The 20,331-nt window shown below is 39.7% G+C and overlaps 2 protein-coding genes and 1 non-coding gene across 3 annotated transcripts in view; 2 read left to right on the forward strand and 1 right to left on the reverse strand.

Moving 5' to 3' along the window:
* IARS2 (isoleucyl-tRNA synthetase 2, mitochondrial) overlaps window positions 1-20,331 on the forward strand; it is a 53,715-nt gene that overhangs the window by 30,044 nt on the left and 3,340 nt on the right. The window contains exons 13-21 of the mRNA XM_004028424.5: window positions 833-935; window positions 2,352-2,445; window positions 10,019-10,127; window positions 12,412-12,514; window positions 13,522-13,647; window positions 14,613-14,744; window positions 15,789-15,895; window positions 17,421-17,566; window positions 18,562-18,752. Of these exons, the coding sequence (XP_004028473.4) occupies window positions 833-935; window positions 2,352-2,445; window positions 10,019-10,127; window positions 12,412-12,514; window positions 13,522-13,647; window positions 14,613-14,744; window positions 15,789-15,895; window positions 17,421-17,566; window positions 18,562-18,752 (1,111 nt within the window). The remainder of the gene's footprint in view (window positions 1-832; window positions 936-2,351; window positions 2,446-10,018; window positions 10,128-12,411; window positions 12,515-13,521; window positions 13,648-14,612; window positions 14,745-15,788; window positions 15,896-17,420; window positions 17,567-18,561; window positions 18,753-20,331) is intronic.
* On the forward strand, window positions 12,767-12,869 carry LOC115932420 (small nucleolar RNA U13). The gene has a single exon (XR_004068704.1). It is a non-coding gene; the product is annotated as a small nucleolar RNA U13 (small nucleolar RNA).
* LOC101131169 (small ribosomal subunit protein uS8-like) lies at window positions 19,192-19,973 on the reverse strand. Its single transcript, XM_055379333.2, has one exon. It carries the CDS (start codon window positions 19,967-19,969, stop codon window positions 19,616-19,618), a length of 354 nt encoding a protein of 117 aa, XP_055235308.2. The 5' UTR covers window positions 19,970-19,973; the 3' UTR covers window positions 19,192-19,615.

Raw genomic sequence — 20,331 nt, forward strand, 5'->3', positions numbered from 1 at the left:
TAGGATTACTACAATGTTAAGTTTCACCAGGGGAGGGATCTTGTGTATTTTGCCAACTGCTGTATCTCTAGTGCCTGTGCCCAAGACACTGAAGGTGTTCAATAGTTTCTGAACAATGAATTAGATTGTTCTTAACAGAAGGGAAAGCTAGGTCTTAAAGAAGTTTTAGTACTTGTGCATGGTCATATAAATACAAAGTGACAGTCAGAATATAAGCCTGGATATCTGTCATCACAGTCTCTGCTCTAATATGGCATTGCATCTTGTGCAGATGCCTGTAAGCAGGGAGGGAGTCCTGGAAAGTTTTCAAGCAGAGAATTCGTGTGATAAAAGCAGTTTAGGAATGCATCTATTTCAAGGTCTGTTTTGTAAAGTAAAGGGATGAGGGTAGGAGGAAGTACTCTCAGACCATTGATTGCATCAGTTTAGTTTTGAGGGAATGAGGTTGGACTGATACAGTGTCAGTGGGAACCACTGTAATCTTTCAAAGGTAGAACTGAGAGAATGTGTTGGTTTAATTTAGGCAGAAATCAGAAGAGGAAAGATAATTAGAAGGTTTTGAGTATAAGTACCTGGATAGAAAATAGATTAGTAAGAAATAGGTAAATCAGTAACGGAAACAGGGTGGTCAGAAGAAGCCCTTTTTTTTTTTCTTTTTAAGGATATGTATAATCAATTTTTTATTTATATTGAATTTAAAATGATAGCAGCTTTTTCTTCAAACTAAGGTTTGAGGAAAAAGGAAAATAAATCACTATTTCTTAATTTTAAAATGTTTGTTATTCATCACAATAGTTAATTGAATAATTCTGCCATGTCCCCCCTGAAATAGCCAAACCATTGAGCATATTGTTAAACTAGTGGAACAACACGGCAGTGATATCTGGTGGACTCTTCCCCCTGAGCAACTTCTTCCAAAAGAAGTCTTATCTGAGGTAAATTTCTGTTTGTATTTAACAGCCTTTGTATGTATTACAGGACTTAATGACAACATGAGAAATTCTTGAGAGTTAAAAAATTATCTTATGTAAAGTTAACAAATTTATTTACTGTAAATTAGAAGCTAATGCAGTGTGAAAGTAGACATTTTGTTTAACTATAGAAGTGTAGTATTTAAGGCTGGGCGTGATGGCTCACACCTGTAATCCTAGCACTTTGAAAGGCTGAGGCAGGCAGATAGCTTGAGTCCATGAGTTTGAGACCAGCCTGGGCAATACGGCAAAACCCTGTCTCTACAAAAAAAATATAAAAATTAGCAGAGCATTGTGGCATGCGCCTGTAGTCCCAGCTACTTGGGAGGTTGAGGTGGGAGGATGGCTTGAGCCTGGAAGACAGGTTGCAGTGAGCCAAGATTGCACCACTACACTGCAGCCTGGGTGACAGAGTGAGAGCCCATCCCTGCAAAACAAAGTGTATTATTAGGTCAGGCGCAGTGGTGCACACCTGTAATCCCAGCACTTTGGGAGGCCGAGGCGGGCAGATCACAAGGTCAGGAGATCGGGACCATCCTGGCTAATACAGTGAAACCCTGCCTCTACTAAAAATACAAAAAATTAGCTGGGTGCGATGGTGGGCGCCTGTAGTCCCAGCTACTCAGGAGACTGAGGCAGGAGAATGGCCTGAACCCAGGAGGCGGAGCTTGCAGTGAGCCGAGATCGCACCACTGCACTCTAGCCTGGGCAACAGAGTGAAACTCTGTCTCAAAAAAAAAAAAGAAAAAAGAAAAAGAAAAAGTTAGCCACGCAACATGCCTTTAGTCCCAGCTACTCAGGAGGCCGAGGCAGGAGAATCACTTGAACCCAGGAGACTGAGGTTGCAGTGAGCCGAGATCGCGCCATTGCACTCCAGGCTGGGCAACAGAGTAAAACTCTGTCTCAAAAACAAAACAAAACAAAAAGTGTAGTATTTAATAAAGTAGTGGAATGTGAGGGTCAGTTGTTATCTCATTGAGGGCCGGGATTGATTGATGTTGACTGATTTGGTTGACTAAGCTCATGTAATTTACTGTGAGAGAACAGTGCCTAATGGTACATCAGGCCTTTGTAGGATCTGTAGTAGAGTTAGCTGATTGTATCACACATTAAAATATCCAAATTTAAAGTTAATTTCAAGGAAATAAAAACCAATTCATATTACATTGGTAAATATGTAATTCAGTGGCCACAGATACTTTTAAATGTGAATGGAGGGAGTTGAAGTTAACTGTGAAATGCTTAAAAATACTGTAAATTTCATCTAAAAATGTGAACTTCATGGTTGCATTTCATTTTCTGAAGACTTTTGGGGTACAGTATTTGTTGTCTGTATTGTGATCTTTGTGTACCTGACATGCTTTTGCATTATCTTACTAGGTTGGTGGCCCTGATGCCTTGGAATATGTGCCAGGTCAGGATATTTTGGACATCTGGTTTGATAGCGGAACTTCATGGTCTTATGTTCTTCCAGGTAATTCTTAAAAATACGTACATGCTGATTAAGAAGTTTTGAAAATATGGAATTGGTATTTAGAAGGGATCTATAATCAAACTCTTTTTCTGTGTGTGCTTTATTTAGAGATCTGCTATGTTTTAGACCTCGAAGGACCCTTAGAGTTTACTTAATCCAATGATTTCTAAACCTTTTTCTCTTTTTCTAGATGAAATTTCATTTAGAATTTATAATACAGAAAATAGTTAAAAATGGGAATATTTTTCCTCCTTTCAACCAGTTCATTCTCCTTGGCCACTTGGCAACCCCAAGGCACCCAGTTTTGTAAAACAAAGTTTGGAAGTCACTGAAATAGTCTGACCCCATCATTTTTCAGAAGAGAAAATGAAATTGACTTAGAGCCAAATTAGGTGATGGTCACATAGCTTAGTAGTGTCAAACTAGAACGCAAGTACCCTGATTTTCAGTTCTCATCTTCTATACTACATTGCTTTTTGTGGCTTTTTCTCCTCTCTGTACAAACAGCTGACTAACTTTATACTTACTGATAATTAGCGAATGTTTTTGACTGATTGGATAAAGAGAAAGGAGAGACGTTGGGCAGGAATTAGAAAGGAGTAGTAGGAGAAGGCACGTATTAGAGGATGTGTTTAGATGCTTCAGAAGAAATATTTTTAAGGCAACTAAGTGAAAAGATAGAGTTCAAATGAAGAACAAGGCTTGTTATCACTGTGAAGTTGGAGACAGGAATGAGATGTCACGGAGGCAGTGATGGATCACACAGTTCCTCACACTCCTACTAAGGGCCAGCTTTGGCCTGAGAGACCCTGTTTGCTTTCTGGAGTAAGGGTATGTGGGAAAAGTAGCTTGTCTATGAATTGCACAATAGGATTCCTAGTAGGTGGATCTATTTCCTTCATTTAAGCCTTTCTTTCAGCTTAGGAAGTTTGAAAAACAAAATGCATATAAATTCATGTTTACTCTCTATTACAAGTAAAATGTACATAATAATAATGGCCAAATATAAGTTACATATTTTTATAATTTTTTGTAGTGATTTTCAGAATTATTATTTCATAATTTTTCTCCCAGCATATTTGAGAGAAAATACTGCAAGTTTAGGTACTTGGTTTCCCTAAATTACAGTCATGTGTTATATAATGACACTCCAGTCAGTAGCAGACTGCATACATGATGATGGCCCCACAAGATGATAATACATCTGACTCCTGAACAACAGGGTTCTGACTGCACAGGTCTACTTATATGCAATTTTTTTCAATGAAATGCAGATGGAAAATATAGTATTCTCAGGATTTGAAACCCACATATAGAAAGGGAGGGCCGAATTTTCATATATGCAGTTTCAGCAGGGCCAACTGTGGGACTTGAGTTTTCACAGATTTTGGTACATATGGGGGTGGGGGGCTGGGGGGTTGGTGGGTCCTAGAACCAATCCTCTGCATATATCAAGGGATGACTACTGTATTTTTACTGTACCTTTTCTGTGTTTAGATATGTTTAGATACACAAATACGTACCATGTGCTGACATTGCCTGCAGTATTCAGTATAGTAACATGCTGTGCGGGTTTGTAGCCTAGAAGCAAAAACACTATGCCATGTTGGCTAGGTGTAGAGTAGGCTATCCCATTGAGGTTTGTGTAAGTACACTCTATGATGTTCACACAATGATGAAATCACCTAAGGTCACATTTCGCAGAGCATATCTCTATTAAGCAATGCATGACTATGTATTGAAAATGCAGGTCAATACCACTACTTAAGGTAGTAGGAAGAAGAGTTTCCTGCTGGCACATTTTGGGCAGCATTCTGAATTTCAGAAAAGAGTATGCCAATTGTGAAACAGTGAGGTATAGTGTATTTCAAAGTTTATTCACTGCTTTAGGCTTTGTGAGAATTAATGCTACTACCATTGTTGCTTTTCAGTTTCTGAAATGGTTTTACAGTGCAGTTAAGTGCACGTTATATTTGGCGCTGTCAAGTGGGTTAAAATCCATGAAAACTGTCATTAAAATCTATCTAATAGAGTTTAGTCATAATATTTCTAGAGTGTGATTTTTTTTTTTTTTTTTTGAGACAGTGTCTCACTCTGTTGCCCAGGATGGAGTGCAGTGGTGCGATCTCAGCTCACTGCAGCCTCCGCCTCTTGAGTTCAAGTGACTCTCCTGCCTCTGCCTCCTGAGTAGCTGGGATTACAGGCATGTGCCACCATGCCCAGCTAATTTTTGTGTTTTTAGTAGAGAAGGGGTTTCACTGTGTTGGCCAGGCTGGTCTCAAACTCCTGGCCTCAAGTGATCCATCTGCCTCAGCTCCCAAAGTGCTGGGATTACAGATGTGAGCCACCGCACCCGTCCAGAGTGTGATATTCTTAACCAAATAATTTTCACTGCAACAGAAAAATTTTAAATTAATTCATAATAATTGTACATATTATTGAGTACGTGTAGTGTTTTGATAGGTGCATTTAATATGTAATGATCAAATGAGGGTATTTAAGATATCTATCATCCCAAACATTTACCATTTCTTTGTGGTAGGAACATTTTATATCTTCTCTTCTAGTTATTTTGAAATATGCAATAAATGGTTACTATATTTACCCTACTGTATTAAACACTAGAATTTGTCCCGTATATGTAACTCCTTTTCTATCCTCATTAACCAAACTCTCTTCATCCCTCCCTCTCACCCTTCCCAGCCTCTGGTAACTGTCATTCTACTTTCTACCTCCATAAGATCAACTTTTTTAGCTCCCACATATGAGTGAAAATATGGAGTATTTGTCTTTCTATGCTTGGCTTATTTCATTTACCATCATGACCTCCAGTTCCATCCATGTTGCTGCTGATGACAGAATTTCATTCTTTTTTATGGCTGAATAGTATTCCATTGTGTATATTTATCACATTTTCTTTATCCATTCATCTTTGATGGATCGTTAGACTGGTTCCATATCTTGGCTATTGTGAGTAGTGTTGTAGTAAACATGGAGATGCAGGTATCCTGTGGATATGCTGATTTTATTTCCTTTGCATAAATACCTAGTAGTGGGATTGCTGGCTCATATGGTAGTTCTGTTTTTAGTTTTTTGAAAAGAAACCTCCATAATGTTTTTTATAATGACTGTACTAATTTACATTCCCACCAACAGTGTATAATAGTTCCATTCTCTCCACATCCTTGCCATCATTTGTTACTTTCTTTTTGATAATAGCCATTCTGGGCTAACTGGGGTAAGATGATATATCACTGTGGTTTTGATTTGCACTTCCCTGATGATTAGTGATGTCGAACATTTTTTCATATACCTGTTGTCCATTCATATGACATCCTTTGAGAAATGTCTGTTCAGACCCTTTGCCCACTTTGTAATGAGATTTTTTTTGTTGTTTCTTGTTTTTGCTGTTTCTTTATTTGAATTCCTTTATAATCTGAATATCAGTTTCTTGTCAGACAAATAGTTTGCAAAGATTTTCTTCCATTCTACAGGTTGTCTCTTCACTGTGTTGTTTCCTTTGTGTGCTGCAGCTTTTTCTTAATATAGTTCCATTTGTCTATTTTTGCTCCTTTACTTGTGTTTTTGAAGTTTTAGCCATAACATTTTTGCCTAGACCGATGTCCTGGAGGATTTCTCCTGTGTTTTCCTCTAGTAGTTTCATAGTTGGGGGCCTTAGATTTAAGTCTGTCTTTTGAGTTGATTTTTGTATATGGTGAGAGGTAGGGGTCTATTTTCTTTCTTTCTTTTTTTGAGACAGAGTCTCGCTCTGTCGCCCAGGCTGGAGTGCAGTGGCACGATCTTGGCTCACTGCAAGCTCCGCCTCCTGGGTTCACGCTATTCTCCTGCCCCAGCCTCCCGAGTAGCTGGGACTACAGGCACCCGCCACCACGCCTGGCTAATTTTTTGTATTTTTAGTAGAGACGGGGTTTCACCATGTTAGCCAGGATGGGGTAGGGGTTTATTTTCATTCTTCTGCACATGGATAGCCAGTTTTTCCAGCACCATTTCTTAAAGAGGGTGTCCTTTTCCCACTGTATGTTCCTGGTGCCTTTGTTGGAAATCAGTTGGCAATAAACTGGTAGATTTATTTCTGGGTTCTCTATTCTGTCCCATTGGTCTAAGTGTCTGTTTTTATACCAACACCATGCGTTTTTACTGTAACTTTGCAGTATATTTTGAAGTTGGGCAGTGTGATGCCTCCAGCTTTGTGCTTTTTGCTCAGTATTGCTTTGACTATTTGGGAGGCTTTTGTGTTTCCTTATGAATTTTAGGATGAATTTTCCATATGAATTTTTCTGTTTCTGTGAAGAATATCATTGGTATTTTACATGGAATTGCATTGAATCTTTATTTATTTATTTATTTATTTGAGACAGAGTCTCGCTGTGTCGCCCAGGCTGGAGTGCAGTGGCAGAGTCTCGGCTCACTGCAACCTCCGCCTCCTGAGTTCTAGCGATTCTCCTGCCTGAGCCTCCAGAGTAGCTGGGATTATAGTCATGTGCCACCACACCTGGTTAATTTTTATTTATTTATTTTTTTGAGATGGAGTTTCACTCTTATTGCCCAGGCTGGAGTGCAATGGCGTGACCTGGGCTCACTGCAACCTCCACCTCCCGGGTTCAAGCGATTCTCCTGCCTCAGCTTCCCAAGTAGCTGTGACTACAGGCATGTGCCATCACGCCCAGCTAATTTTGTAGTTTTAGTAGAGACGGGGTTTCTCCATGTTGGTCAGGCTGGAATCGAACTCCCCACCTCAGGCGATCTGTCTGCCTAAGCCTCCCAAAGTGCTGGGATTACAGGCGTGAGCCACTCTGCCCAGCAATTTTTATATTTTTAATAGAGATGGGGTTTCACCATGTTGGCCAGGCTGGTCTCGAACTCCTGACCTCAAGGGATCAGCGCTGCTCAGCCTCCCAAAGTGCTGGGATTACAGGCATGAGCCACGATGCCTGGCCACGTTGAATTTTTTTTTTTTTTTTTTTTTTGAGATGGAGTCTCACTCTGTTGCCTAGGCTGGAGTGCAATGACACGATCTCGGCTCACTGCAACCCCTGCCTCCTAGGTTCAAGCAATTCTCCTGCCTCAGCCTCCCGAGTAGCTGCGACTACAGGCATCCACCACCACGCCCGGCTAATTTTTTGTATTTTTAGTAGAGACGGGTTTCACCATGTTAGCCAGGATGGTCTCGATCTCCTGACCTCATGATCCACCTGCCTTGGCCTCCCAAAGTGTTGGTATTACAGGCATGAGCTACCGCAAGTGGCCTGTTGAGGATTTTTGTGTCTTTGTTCAACAGAGATACTGGCCTGTAGTTTTTTTTTGTTGTGTCTTTGCCTGGTTTTGATATCAGGGTAATGCTGGCTTTGTACAGTGATTTAAGAAGAGTTTCCTCCTCTTCGATGCTCTGGAGTAGTTTGAGCAGAATTGTTGTTCTTTATATATTTGGTAGAATTCAGCAGTAAAGCCATCTGGTCCTAGACTTTTCTTTGTTGGGAGATTTTTTGTTACTTATTCAGTCCGGTTACTCCTTACTGTTCTATTTCTTCCTGGTTTAATCTTGGTAGGTTGTATGTGTCCAGGGGTTTATCCATTTCCTCCAGGTTTTCCTATGTGTTAGTGTACATTTGTTTATAGTAGTCTGTGATGATCCTTTGTATTTCTCTGTTGTCTGTTGTATGTCACCTTTCTCTCTCTCTCTCTTTTTTTTTTTTTTGAAATGGAGTCTTGCTCTGTTGCCCAGACTGGAGTGCAGTGGCCTGATCTCATCTCACTGCAAACTCCACCTCCCAGGTTCAAGCAGTTGTCTGCCTCATTCCTCCCAAGTAGCTGGGGTTACAGGTGCCCGCCACCATGCCTGGCTAATGTTTGCATTTTTAGTAGAGATGGGGTTTCACCATCTTGGCCAGGCTGGTCTTGAACTCCTGACCTCGTGATCCACCCGCCTCTGCTTCCCAAAGTTCTGGGATTACAGGCGTGAGCCACCGCGCCCAGCCCCATGTCTCCTTTTTCATTTCTGATTTTGTTTATTTGGATCTTCTTTTCTATTTTCTTAGTCTAGCTAAAGATTTGTTTTCACTGCATATGCATTTACCTTCTTACATTATCTCAGACTTTCCTGGCTGCACAGACTAGATTAAACTCTTTATTTTCCCCTTGGTAACACCCATCACAGTTATTTCTTTTCTTTTTTTTTTTTTGAGACAGATTCTTACTCTGTCGCCCAGGCTAGAGTGCAGTGGCACAATCTCTGCTCACTGTAACCTCTACCTCCCGGGTTCAAGTGATTCTCCTGCTTCAGCCTCCCAAGTAGCTGGGATTACAGGTGCCCGCCACCATACCCAGATAATTTTCGTGTTTTTAGAGATGGGGTTTCGCCATGTTGGTCAAGCTGGTCTCGAACTCCTGACCTCAGGATTTGCCAGCCTCCACCTCCCAAAGGGCTGGGATTACAGGCATGAGACACTGCACCCGGCCCCATCACAGTTATTTCTTGCTTAACGTAAAATCTACCCTACTAGGTGTCAGCTCCAAGAAGGCAGAGTCCAGATTTCCCCAGGGTCTAACACAATGCCTGCTATATAACAAGTGCTCAGTAATATTGGTGCAATTGAATTGGTTTGATTCAGTTATATAAATTTTGTTTCCCCACCTCCACTCAGTTGATCTTTCTTACATGAAGATTACAACACTAAATCTTCAGTCTTAGGACATAAGGACAAATCATAATTTTACAAATAAAAGGGATTATGGGGGCTTTGAGAGTTGTGAGTTTAGATTTAAGATATAGATGTAATCTTTATCAAGGACCTCATGTTACTTTTTTTTGAAAACCCTTTTATTTTGAAAAGTCATAAAGTATTATAAAGAATTACAGCGTGCTTTTCATCTAGATTTCCCAACATTAACATTAACATTTTACTACATTTGCTTTAGATATCCTCTCTAAGTATATATATCTAGAGGAAAAGATGCATCTGTTATCTCAATATTTTAGTATATATTTCCCGAAAACATGGATAGTCTCTTAACATAACCAACACAGATATCAAAATTAGGGAATTAACATTGATTCCATACTGTTAACTGTCTATAGAACTTATTCCTAGGTGGAAAGAGGAAAAAAAAAGGACCCAAGATCTAATCTGAGATCACATGTCACATTTAACTGTCATGTCTCTCTAGTTCTTGTTCTGTGTCTTTCATGACATTTCATGACATTGCTTGACATTCATGCAGTACAGGTTTATTTTGTAGATGGTCTCTCTGGGTTTGTGGGATGCATTGTCATGATTAGATCCACGTTATGCATTTTAGGTAGGAATATCACAGAAAGGATACTGTGTTTATTTCAGTACATCATTTCAGAAGTCACGTGATACATCTGTATCCCATTACTACTGGTGATGTGTAACTTTGGTCACTTTCTTGGTTAAGGTGGCATCTGTCAGTTTTCTCTATTGTAAAGTTACTTCTCTTCCTCCCCACTAATTGTTATTAATAAGTATCTTCTTTTTCTATTTTAATTAACTTAAATTTCTGGGTTTTTTTTCTTTTAATACTTAATTTTGAGGTCCTGACCAAAGAGCAGATTTGTACTTGGAAGGAAAAGACCAGCTCGGGGGTTGGTTTCAGTCATCCTTATTAACAAGTGTGGCAGCAAGGAAGAGAGCACCTTATAAGTAAGTATTTATGCCTGAACCAACCTGCTGAGTACCTGCCAGTGTGTGAAGCACTATGCTGAGTACTACAGAGATGATAAGGCACCACTCTTGATTGCTTACAGTGTCCTGTAAGAATTTGAAGTAAAAAAAGAGAAAGGAAAAAGGAGACAACACCAAGGTGTCTTGTGAGTGTGATGCAGATCATAACTCTTTGAAGAAAAAGTCAGCATTGACTGGAGTAGTTGGGGGAACTTATGTAGTTCTTTTTTGTTTTTTTTTTGTTTTTTTTTTTTTGTGAGAAAGGATCTCATTCAGTCACCCAGGCTGGAGTGCAATGGTGTGGTCAGAGCTCGCTGCAGCCTCCGTCTCCGTGGCTCAAGCAATCCTCCTGCTTCAGCCTCCTGAGTAGCTGGGACTACAGACATGCACCACCACACCTGGCTAATTTTTAATTTTTTTTTAGAGATGCGTTCTCCTCCCATTGCCCATGCTGGTCCCAAACTCCTGGCCTGAAGCAGTCCTCCTGCCTTGGCCTCCCAAAGTGGTAGGATTATAGACGTGAGCCACCATGCCTGGCCTAGAACTAGATCTTGATCTATGGTAAAACTTGACTAGGAGGAATGTAGGGAAGGATATTCAAGGTTGAGAGAAGACAGCCTGAGTGCAGATGTCCTTTATATTTGTAATATCCACAGTGGCTAGTGAACTGAAACGTTGCTTTCATGAATTTTATTAAATTAGGTATTCTCATTTAGTACACGTAATTACTTTTTCAAATGTGTGGGTGAAAGTACTAATCAGAAAGATTCCTAAATAGCTTAGCTTAAGATTGTGGCTCTCTTAGGATAAAAACCCATCCCAGAACATTTTACATGTTTCTTTTTTTTTTGAGATGGAGTCTTGCTCTATTGCCTAGGCTGGAGTGCAGTGGTGCGATCTTGGCTCACTGCAGCCTCTGCCTCCCGGGTTCAAGCGATTCTCCTGCCTCAGCCTCTCGAGTAGCTGGAATTACGGCGCATGCCACCATGCCCAGCTAATTTTTGTACTTTTAATAGAGACGGGGTTTCACCATGTTGGCGAGGCTGGTCTCAAACTCCTGCTCTCAAGGGATTCACCCTCCTGAGCCTCCCAAAGTGCTGGGATTACAGGCGTGAGCCCCCACACCTGGCCCTTTTACATGTTTTTGTTTCTTAACATGCGTTTTAAAGACCAGTAAAAGGGCAGATCCTATTTTTTTCAAATTGTCTTTTGAAAATAATTTTGAGATGATAATCTACTCTTTAAGACATACTTTTTCCTGGTTTTATTTTTTCATTTAAAAATTTTTTTTTTTTTTTAGTGAATTATATAGTTTTTCGGCTATCACCACAAGAGGTTTTATAACATTTCCAACACACTAAAAAGTTTTCTCATGCCTATTTGTGGCTAATCTCCACTCCCACCCCAGGGCCCCTGGCAACCACTGATCTCCTTGCTGTCTCTGTAGTTTGCTCTTTCTAACCTGGTTAGTTTCAGTGATAAAATCAGTACATAGCAGAAGCTCAGAAAATAATCTGTTTAGTGATGAAAATATCTAAAGTTTTCCTTTGTGTAAGTCGAGAGTTAACTGTTTGACTATTGTGATACATGAGCTAAGAATGACTTTTTTTGTTTGAGATGGAGTCTTACTCTGTCGCCCAGGCTGGAGTGCAGTGGGACGATCTCAGCTCACTGCAATCTCCGCCTCCTGGGTTCAAGTGATTCTCATGCCTCAGCCTCCCAAGTATCTGGGACTACTGGCACACGCCACTATACCCGGCTAATTTTTGTATTTTTAGTGGAGACAGGGTTTCACCATGTTGGCCAGGCTGGCCTTGAGCTCCTGGCCTCAAGTGATCTGCCTGCGTTGGCCTCCCAGAGTGCTGGGATTACAGGCATGAGCCACTGCACCCAGCTGAATTTGACTTTTAAGGAAAGGTTTCGGCCGGGCGGGGTGGCTCATACCTGTAATTCCAGCACTTGGGGAGGCCGAGTTAGGTGGATCCCCTGAGGTCAGGCGTAGGTAGGAGAATCCCTTGAACCTGGAAGGCGGAGGTTGCAGTGAGCCGACATCATGCCACTGCACTGCAGCCTGGGCAACAAGAGTGAGACTCCATCTCAAAAAAAAAAAAAAAAAAAAGAAAAGAAAAGGTTTTATTCATAATCAGTCAAGAAAAATCATATTTTTGTGTCAAACTTAGATACTCTTTTTAAGCTGTACCTAATCTTCAAAAAGATAATTATAATTGTGTTTATCATTAAAATAGCTGATTTGTCCCTTTAGGACAGTGATTGTTCATGGATTTACCCTTGGAGAAAAGGGAGAAAAGATGTCCAAGTCTCTTGGGAATGTCATTCATCCTGATGTTGTCGTTAATGGAGGACAAGTAGGTGATTCTCTAAAATGTATTTTATTTTCGTTTTAAGGATCTTAAATTGGCAGCCAAAGCCCTTAATATAGTTACTTCAATGTAAAAATAAAAACTATCTTTTATACTCTCAAATAACACATGATTGTAATGAAGAAGGCAGAGGCTGGGATTGTGGTCCTTTTAACTTATTTCAGGCCTGACTCTCCAGTTAGGTCCTAAACCACGCTGTTTCTTTTTTAATTGTCTGAGAGCCTTTAAAATGTGTAGATCCTTTTGTGATTCGTAAGCATGATGATTGGGTTTTCGCACTATTGTGTGAGGTGTGCCTCCCTCAAACCTTGTTACAGTGTTGGCACATTGCTGTCTGAAGTGGAAAAAAAAATGTGTAAAGTGTAATTGTGTAGTTAAATGGAAATGATGAAAAATGAGATTGCAACTTCAAAGTGCACATTTCATTATTATATTGTTGAAAATTATACACTTTAAAGCAGGTCCTAAATGTACATCAAATCTGAGGTTGCTGATAATTTGGGGGGGTTTTTGGAGCTGCTTTTGTGAATTAAATCATTTGTCTGTTTTTTTCTATTTTTTAACTCCTGTAGCTTTTTACTGCCCGCCTAACATCCTGTAACCATTCATTGTTTTGTGTACAGAGTTGCTAGGAAATAGTGAAAGGAAAAGCAGTCCTTCCTCTTCCCCTCCCTTGTTATAGAGACCTCCCTGGCACTGCTGTGTGTCTAACCGCCAGCTGTAATAGAGGAAACAGACATGACCAGGGAAGAGATTAGGTATGAGCATTTGTGCATTGAACAAGATTGCAGAGCACGCTCTTTGTTTTTCCAGTTTTGTTTTTAGATACAGTCTAGTTTGAGATTGTTAGCCCGCATTTCATTACAGTGCTAGTATAGTTTGTACTTACATTGTGCTCAAAAATATCTGAATAGGAGCTTTACCTAAAACATTTGTTTGGCTAATTGGAATTGAAAGCCATTGTGTTTATATATTTTTTTCTCAATGAAAAGGATCAAAGCAAAGAGCCTCCGTATGGTGCTGATGTCCTTCGCTGGTGGGTAGCTGATTCCAATGTCTTCACCGAAGTTGCAATTGGCCCATCTGTGCTCAATGCTGCCAGAGATGATATTAGCAAGGTTAGAACTATTATTCTTCCTATTTCTAAAGGACAAGTTTGTCAAATCATTGTTTTAAAAAATGAGACACATTTTGTTTGGAACTGAAAAAAGCTGAATGAAAATGAGTTCTTCATTTATTGTGAGATTTTAAGAATCTCCTGTGTTGGCCAGGCATGGTGGCTCATGCCTGTAATCCCAGCACTTTTGGAGGCAGAGGCAGGTGGATCACGAGGTCAGGAGTTCGAGACTAGCCTGGCCAACATAGTGAAACCCTGTCTCTACTAAAAATACAAAAATTAGCTGGGCATGGTGGCATGCGCCTGTAGTCCCAGCTACTTGGGAGGCTGAGGCAGGAGAATCACTTGAACCCAGGAGGCGGAGGTTGCAGTGAGCCGAGATCGCGCCACTGGACTCCAGCCTGGCGACAGAGCAAGACCTTGTCTCAAAAAAAAACAAAAAACTCCTGTGTAAATTTATTTGTTTCAAAACATTGGTAGTAATACCAGTAATTTTATATAATTTGTATATAATATCCTTTATATTTTATTAATATATAAAATGTAATATAGCATAGTATAGATTATATTAATTTTGTATACTTTTATGTACTCAATAACCTTTCACATTTTTCCATGTATCTTTATTTCATTGTGAAGCAAGTGAAATAACATTATTCTGACCCACACACATGAATAAACTGGGCTACTGAAAGGTGATTTGCCCCAACGTAATAAAGAAATATAATGAAAATTCAGTCGTTAGGCGTAAAATCCAGTGGTTGTTCCTATAACTGGGCTATTGGAATAAGAGTTTGTTGTGTACTTTTTGTTTTTTATTTTTTTACATTTGTAGTCTTATTTGGAATGATAATAAAAATACCCCACTAAGAAAATGACAAGAGTTAGTAATAAAATAACTTTTCGGTGAAAGTTGAAGGCACCATTAGATTTTTTTAACTGCATATTTTTTCTTCCTATGAATAGCTTAGGAATACACTTCGCTTTCTTTTGGGAAATATGGCTGATTTCAACCCAGAAACAGATTCCATCCCTGTTAACGATATGTATGTCATAGACCAGTACATGCTACACTTACTGCAGGATTTGGCAAACAAGGTAAATGTAAATTAATAAACTTTTGGAAACTAGAAATATCAGCACTATTGTAGGTTAAAATTTTAGTTTTATCTGAGTGGAACAGACCTTGCTGGAAATAGTAACTATAGCACTCTTGAAGAGAAATATGTCCAGACTTCCCCTAGGACCAGATTTTTCTCTCATGATTAGCTCTATTTTTCCAACAAGAAGGAATAAAGTGGAGTTATACTTTATCTGCACATGTGCTCCTCATAATAAAGTACAGAAATAACCAAAATGGACTATCCTATTTGTCTCATAAGATACTTACTCATTTTCATATAGACTTAAATAATTTCTGTTTTCTGGCTGGGTGCGGAAACTCACACCTATAAATCCTACCACTTTGGGAGGCCGAGGTGGGAGGATTGCTTGAGGCCAGGTGTTCAAGACCAGCCTGGGCAACAGAGCAGGAACCTATCTCTAGAAAAATTTTAAAAATTAGCCGGGCGTGTTAGCCAGTGCATGTAGTCCCAGCTCCTTGGGAGGCTGAGGCAGGAGAATCGCTTGAGCCCATGGTTTTGAGGCTGCAGTGAGCTGTGATTGTGCCACTGCACTCCAGCCTGGTTGACAGAGTGAGACCCTGTCTTAAAAAAAAAAAATTGTGTTTTCTCATAATTGGAAATGTGTTTGCATTAGTGTACCCTTAAGTCAGAGGTGTACATACCAATTTTGCCCAAATCAAAAATAAATGAGGCATAAATGAAGGAACACTAATGAATTGTTGGTAACGTCCACTGTTTGCTGTTGTTAAAATGGTGTGATTTTGTTATTTACAATCTCATTCTTTCCTTAATTAATGTCCTTTCGTAGTTCTCAGAGTAAAATAGTATTTTCTGAGTGTAGTCAAATGTGTTATCCAGAAATGACATTTGGAAGATTCCCAGGAGTTCTTGCATATTGCCTGCTTTGTATTTGTCTCATTGAAACATATTTTAGAAAGGAGCATATTTTGCTGGTGATGACTTAACATTTTCATTTGCCTGTCTCAGCTTCCAAATTTATTTTGGCTTTGTTCCCTAGATTACCGAATTATACAAACAATATGATTTTGGAAAAGTTGTTCGGCTGTTACGGACGTTTTATACCAGAGAGCTCTCTAACTTTTATTTCAGTATAATCAAAGATAGGTATGTATGACTAAATATTAAAATGCTTAACAATGGCCAGGTGTGGTGACTCACGCCTGTAATCCCAGCACTTTGGGAGACTGAGGCGGGTGGATGACATGAGGCCAGGAATTCAAGACCAGTATGGCAAAATACAAAATACAAAAATTAGCTGGGCATGGTGGCACATGCCTATAATCCGAGTCACTCAGGAGACTGAGGCACGAGCATCGCTTGAACTTGGGAGGTGGAGGTTGCAATGAGCAGAGATTGTGCTGCTGCACTCCAGCCTGGGCGACAGAGCAAGATCTCGTCTCAAAAAACAACAACAACAAAACCTCAACAAGTATTTTTTGAGTGTCTACTTGTGTTTGGCAACCTTCAGGGATACAGTGATGAGCAAGATGGGCAGTGTTGTGCAGTTATTAAGATTGGGTTCCGGGCCGGGCGCGGTGGCTCATGCCTGTAATCCCAGCACTTTGGGAGGCCGAGGCGGGTGGATCACGAGGTCAGGAGATCGAGACCATCCTGGCTAACAAAGTGAAACCCCGTCTCTACTAAAAATACAAAAAATTAGCTGGGCGTGGTGGCGGGTGCCTGTAGTTCCAGCTACTCGGGAGGCTGAGGCAGGAGAATGGTGTGAACCCAGGAGGCGGAGCTTGCAGTGAGCCAAGATCGTGCCGCTGCACTTCAGCCTGGGCGACAGAGCAAGACTCCGTCTCAAAAAAAAAAAAAAAAAAAAAAAAAAAAGATTGGGTTCCGGAGTCAAGTCTGAGTATAAAGGTTTGCCCTCCCGCTTACTAGCTTTCTGATTTGGGGCAACTTATTCTGTAATCTGTTTCTTCATCTGTAAAATGGGTATAATAATACTTACCTCGTGATTGAGAAGGAAAAGCAATAATGTGCTTAATGCTGTGCTTGATAAAGTGTTCAAAAAATCATCACTACTAATATCAGACGATGAACATAATGCTTGTTCTCAGGAGTTCTCAAATCCTGAGGGGAAGAGACATATATGTGCAATTATTTGGTAACAGTGTGTAATATTAGCAGTATCCTTGTAGAAGAGGGCTTGATGCCAAGTCTTCATCTGTTGCTCCAGTGTGCAGGTGACGGTCCTACCTTTATGGTAATGAGTCCAGTCTGAGGCGTTATCCTCAGCCTGTCAGCACCCCAAGGACCTTGCACATAGGGATTATAACTCCTACTCCTTCCCTTAAAACACTAATAGCATCGTAGTGGGTGGGAGCCACATGTTAAATACCATCAACTAACTTATTCATAGTCCTTTAATACAGTGGTCTAGACTCTAGTTGTCATCCACCTGAGAGACAGAATGAGATAGCGTAGCCATGAGTGCTTTCAAGGAGGTGGGTACACCTGGACGGAGTAAAATTGTAGGAGAGTGTATTGTATTCTTTAAGTAGAAGATGATTAGAGCCATAGGATTAGCCACTAGGAATAAACTCAACCTGAGGCAGGTCCCATCTTGGTGACCATAATGTATAAAGTATTGTCAACTGCTGAATAAGTTGTTCTTGTTCAGGCTCTATTGTGAAAAGGAAAATGACCCCAAACGACGCTCTTGTCAGACTGCATTAGTTGAAATTTTGGATGTAATAGTTCGTTCTTTTGCTCCCATTCTTCCTCACCTGGCTGAAGAGGTGTTCCAGCACATACCTTATATTAAAGGTAAGGAATACTTCATTTATTCTCTTAATGAGAAATATCCCTGATAAAGGTGCAACTTCTACTTTTATCTGCTTCATAAAAGGGGCACTTATCCATTTACAGTGACTGCTGTGTGACACAGTGTGTCTTGGTCATGTATTTGTTTCTGCACCTATTTGTAGAGGAGTAGGGTAAATTTCAGAATTCTGTGCTTTCTGAAATGTATTAGCAGCTTGACAGTGTCGAGAAATCACCTTTTTTCTTAAATACCTTTATAACTGTTCTGAAACGGCTGGCATGGTGGCTCACACCTGTAATCCCAGCACTTTGGGAGGCTGAGGTGGGCAGATCACTTGAGGTCAGGAGTTCAAAATTAGCCAGGCCAACATGGCGAAACCCCATGTCTACTAAAAATATAAAAATTAGCGGGGCATGGTGGTGGTGGGTGCCTGTAGTCCCAGCTACTTGGGAGGCTAAGGCAGGAGAATTGCTTGAACTCGGGAGGTGGAAGTTGCAGTGAGCCAAGATCATGCCACTGTACTTCAGCCTGGGTGACAGAGCAAGACTCTCAAAAAAAATGTTCTGAAATATATTTTAGGTTGTATTAAAACAAAATATAGTGCTTTTAGTGAGTTTTATGTTAGTTGTTTTCTTCTGATTGTAATAAGTTTATAAAAATTAGAAACTATAGAAGTGTAGGAAGGGGGGAAGTCAGTTATAATGTTACTACTGATAGCTGTTAATATTGGGATATTTCTATATGTTTTTTTCTAAGCATCCTTTTTTTCCTTTGAGATCTTATTATATATTTTCTCTTTTGTTTAAATGTAACAAAGATTTTCCAATGCTGATATAAATGTTTTGTAAATAATTAGGATGGATCCATAGTATTTCATCACTTGATTACCATAAGTAACAATTCTTATTTCCAATTAATGGTAACTATTTAATGGTTAGAGCTTCATATACAGTTTAGGATGTTTGTAAAGCAGTTTGCTATTTTTGTTCTTCTGAAGAGCCCAAGAGTGTTTTCCGTACTGGGTGGATTAGTACTAGTTCTATCTGGAAAAAGCCCGGGTTGGAAGAAGCTGTGGAGAGTGCGTGTGCAATGCGAGACTCCTTTCTCGGAAGCATCCCTGGCAAAAATGCAGCTGAGTACAAGGTTATCATTGTGATAGAACCTGGACTGCTTTTTGAGATAATAGAGGTATGCAGCAATACGTACCTTTTGAAATGGTGTTGGTATCATAGAGCTTTGCCTGAAATTTGCTTTTAAAATGTGTCTAAATTAATCAAATAACATTGGGTTATGTGTAACTTTACTATGCAATTATTCTATTATGTTCCTTTTCACATACTTTTTCACTTTTAAATATCTTTTAATAAATTAAGCAAAGTCAATGCACATTTAAAAAAAATGTGTCTAAATTAAAAAAAATTAATTTAGAAATTAGGGTTTCCATCTTCTAATCCTGATATCATCACTGATTCTTTGTTTCCTATTTCACCATATTCTTTTCCATGTCTTGTAAAACGTGTTCTGTGCATGTAACACGTACATGTTACTGTGTAGGGATAGGGAAGGAATAGATAAAGTTCTGTTTCAAACAAAAGGCCTCAGGACTATTTAGAAGACAGGGGACATATAAATTGATCGCGATCGTCTTTGAATGTATAAAAAATGGGAGTTTTGTATTAAGGGTCAGGTTTCCGGAGAATTTCATCCATCTGGACCAGATTCAAAACAAACCCAAAAAGAGTTTCCATTTTTATTTTGTGAAATCTGGAGAAAATTCATTTTCTCCAGCAAGTTACCACATATATTTCAAAGCATTTATCCTATTTTTATTTCTAGAAGGGCGATCAGAATTTTATTCTTGGGATTTTTAGGGGTTGATTGGCCAGATTGGCTTATAGCTTAACATAATGATGTGATTTTTCTCCAGTCTAAATGCTTAAGAAGAGAATTGGCAATGAATATAATTTTTTTTTCCACGAGGCATTTTATTTGTAAATGTATGTATTACATCCCTAGAAAAAGAATCCCAGGATTTTCCCTCCTGTGTGTTTTCATCTTGCTTCTTCATGGTCCATGATGCCAGCTGAGGTTGTCAGTACAATGAAACCAAACTGGTGGGATGGAAGCAGATTATTTTGCCATTTTTCTAGATCTTTGCGTTGCACATCAAATCTGGGGCTGATCTCTCCACACTTGTTTAGCCTGCCTGTGAGGTTCACAACAATTTTCCCAGCTCTGTGATCATCAGTGATTTCAAATTTGCCAATGTAACCATGCTTCATCATCATGGTGAGAAACCGGACGATGACTTTGGAGCATGGCCTAGTAAGCGCCTGGCTTTTGCCTCTCTTTTTGGCATTGTTGATGCTCTTGAGAGCATCAGCCAGGACATTCATGCACACCATTGTGGCGGTGCAGAAAGACGGTGGAAAGAGCTATTTTTTACAAGTTTTATTAGTGTCAGTTTTCTAAAAAACATCCATCTTATTTTGTATGGTAAGCTCAATTTAAATTTTTAATGATGTAATTAGCATGATTAAGATTTGAGCTTGAAATAGCTAGTAGGTATAATAGATGAGATGTTCCCATTTTAAAATTTAAAACTTGGGAAGCTGTTCATTTTACAAGTGAGGAAGTGAGGACTGCTGAAGCTGTGACCTAGCCAGGGTAACACAGCCTAGTCCTGGCCTTTTTTCCTACATACTGTGTTTCCTTTGACTTCAGTCTTTCTAAGTAATGAGCTGAAAAGAAGAACAGCTTGTTTGGA

Source organism: Gorilla gorilla, chromosome 1 (assembly GCF_029281585.2).
Source record: "Gorilla gorilla gorilla isolate KB3781 chromosome 1, NHGRI_mGorGor1-v2.1_pri, whole genome shotgun sequence".
Lineage (NCBI taxonomy): Eukaryota > Metazoa > Chordata > Mammalia > Primates > Hominidae > Gorilla > Gorilla gorilla.

Bases quoted from the DNA above. Each gene is read 5' to 3' on its own strand.
- LOC101131169 (XM_055379333.2), bottom strand. From the start codon at position 19,969: ATGGTGTGCATGAATGTCCTGGCTGATGCTCTCAAGAGCATCAACAAT.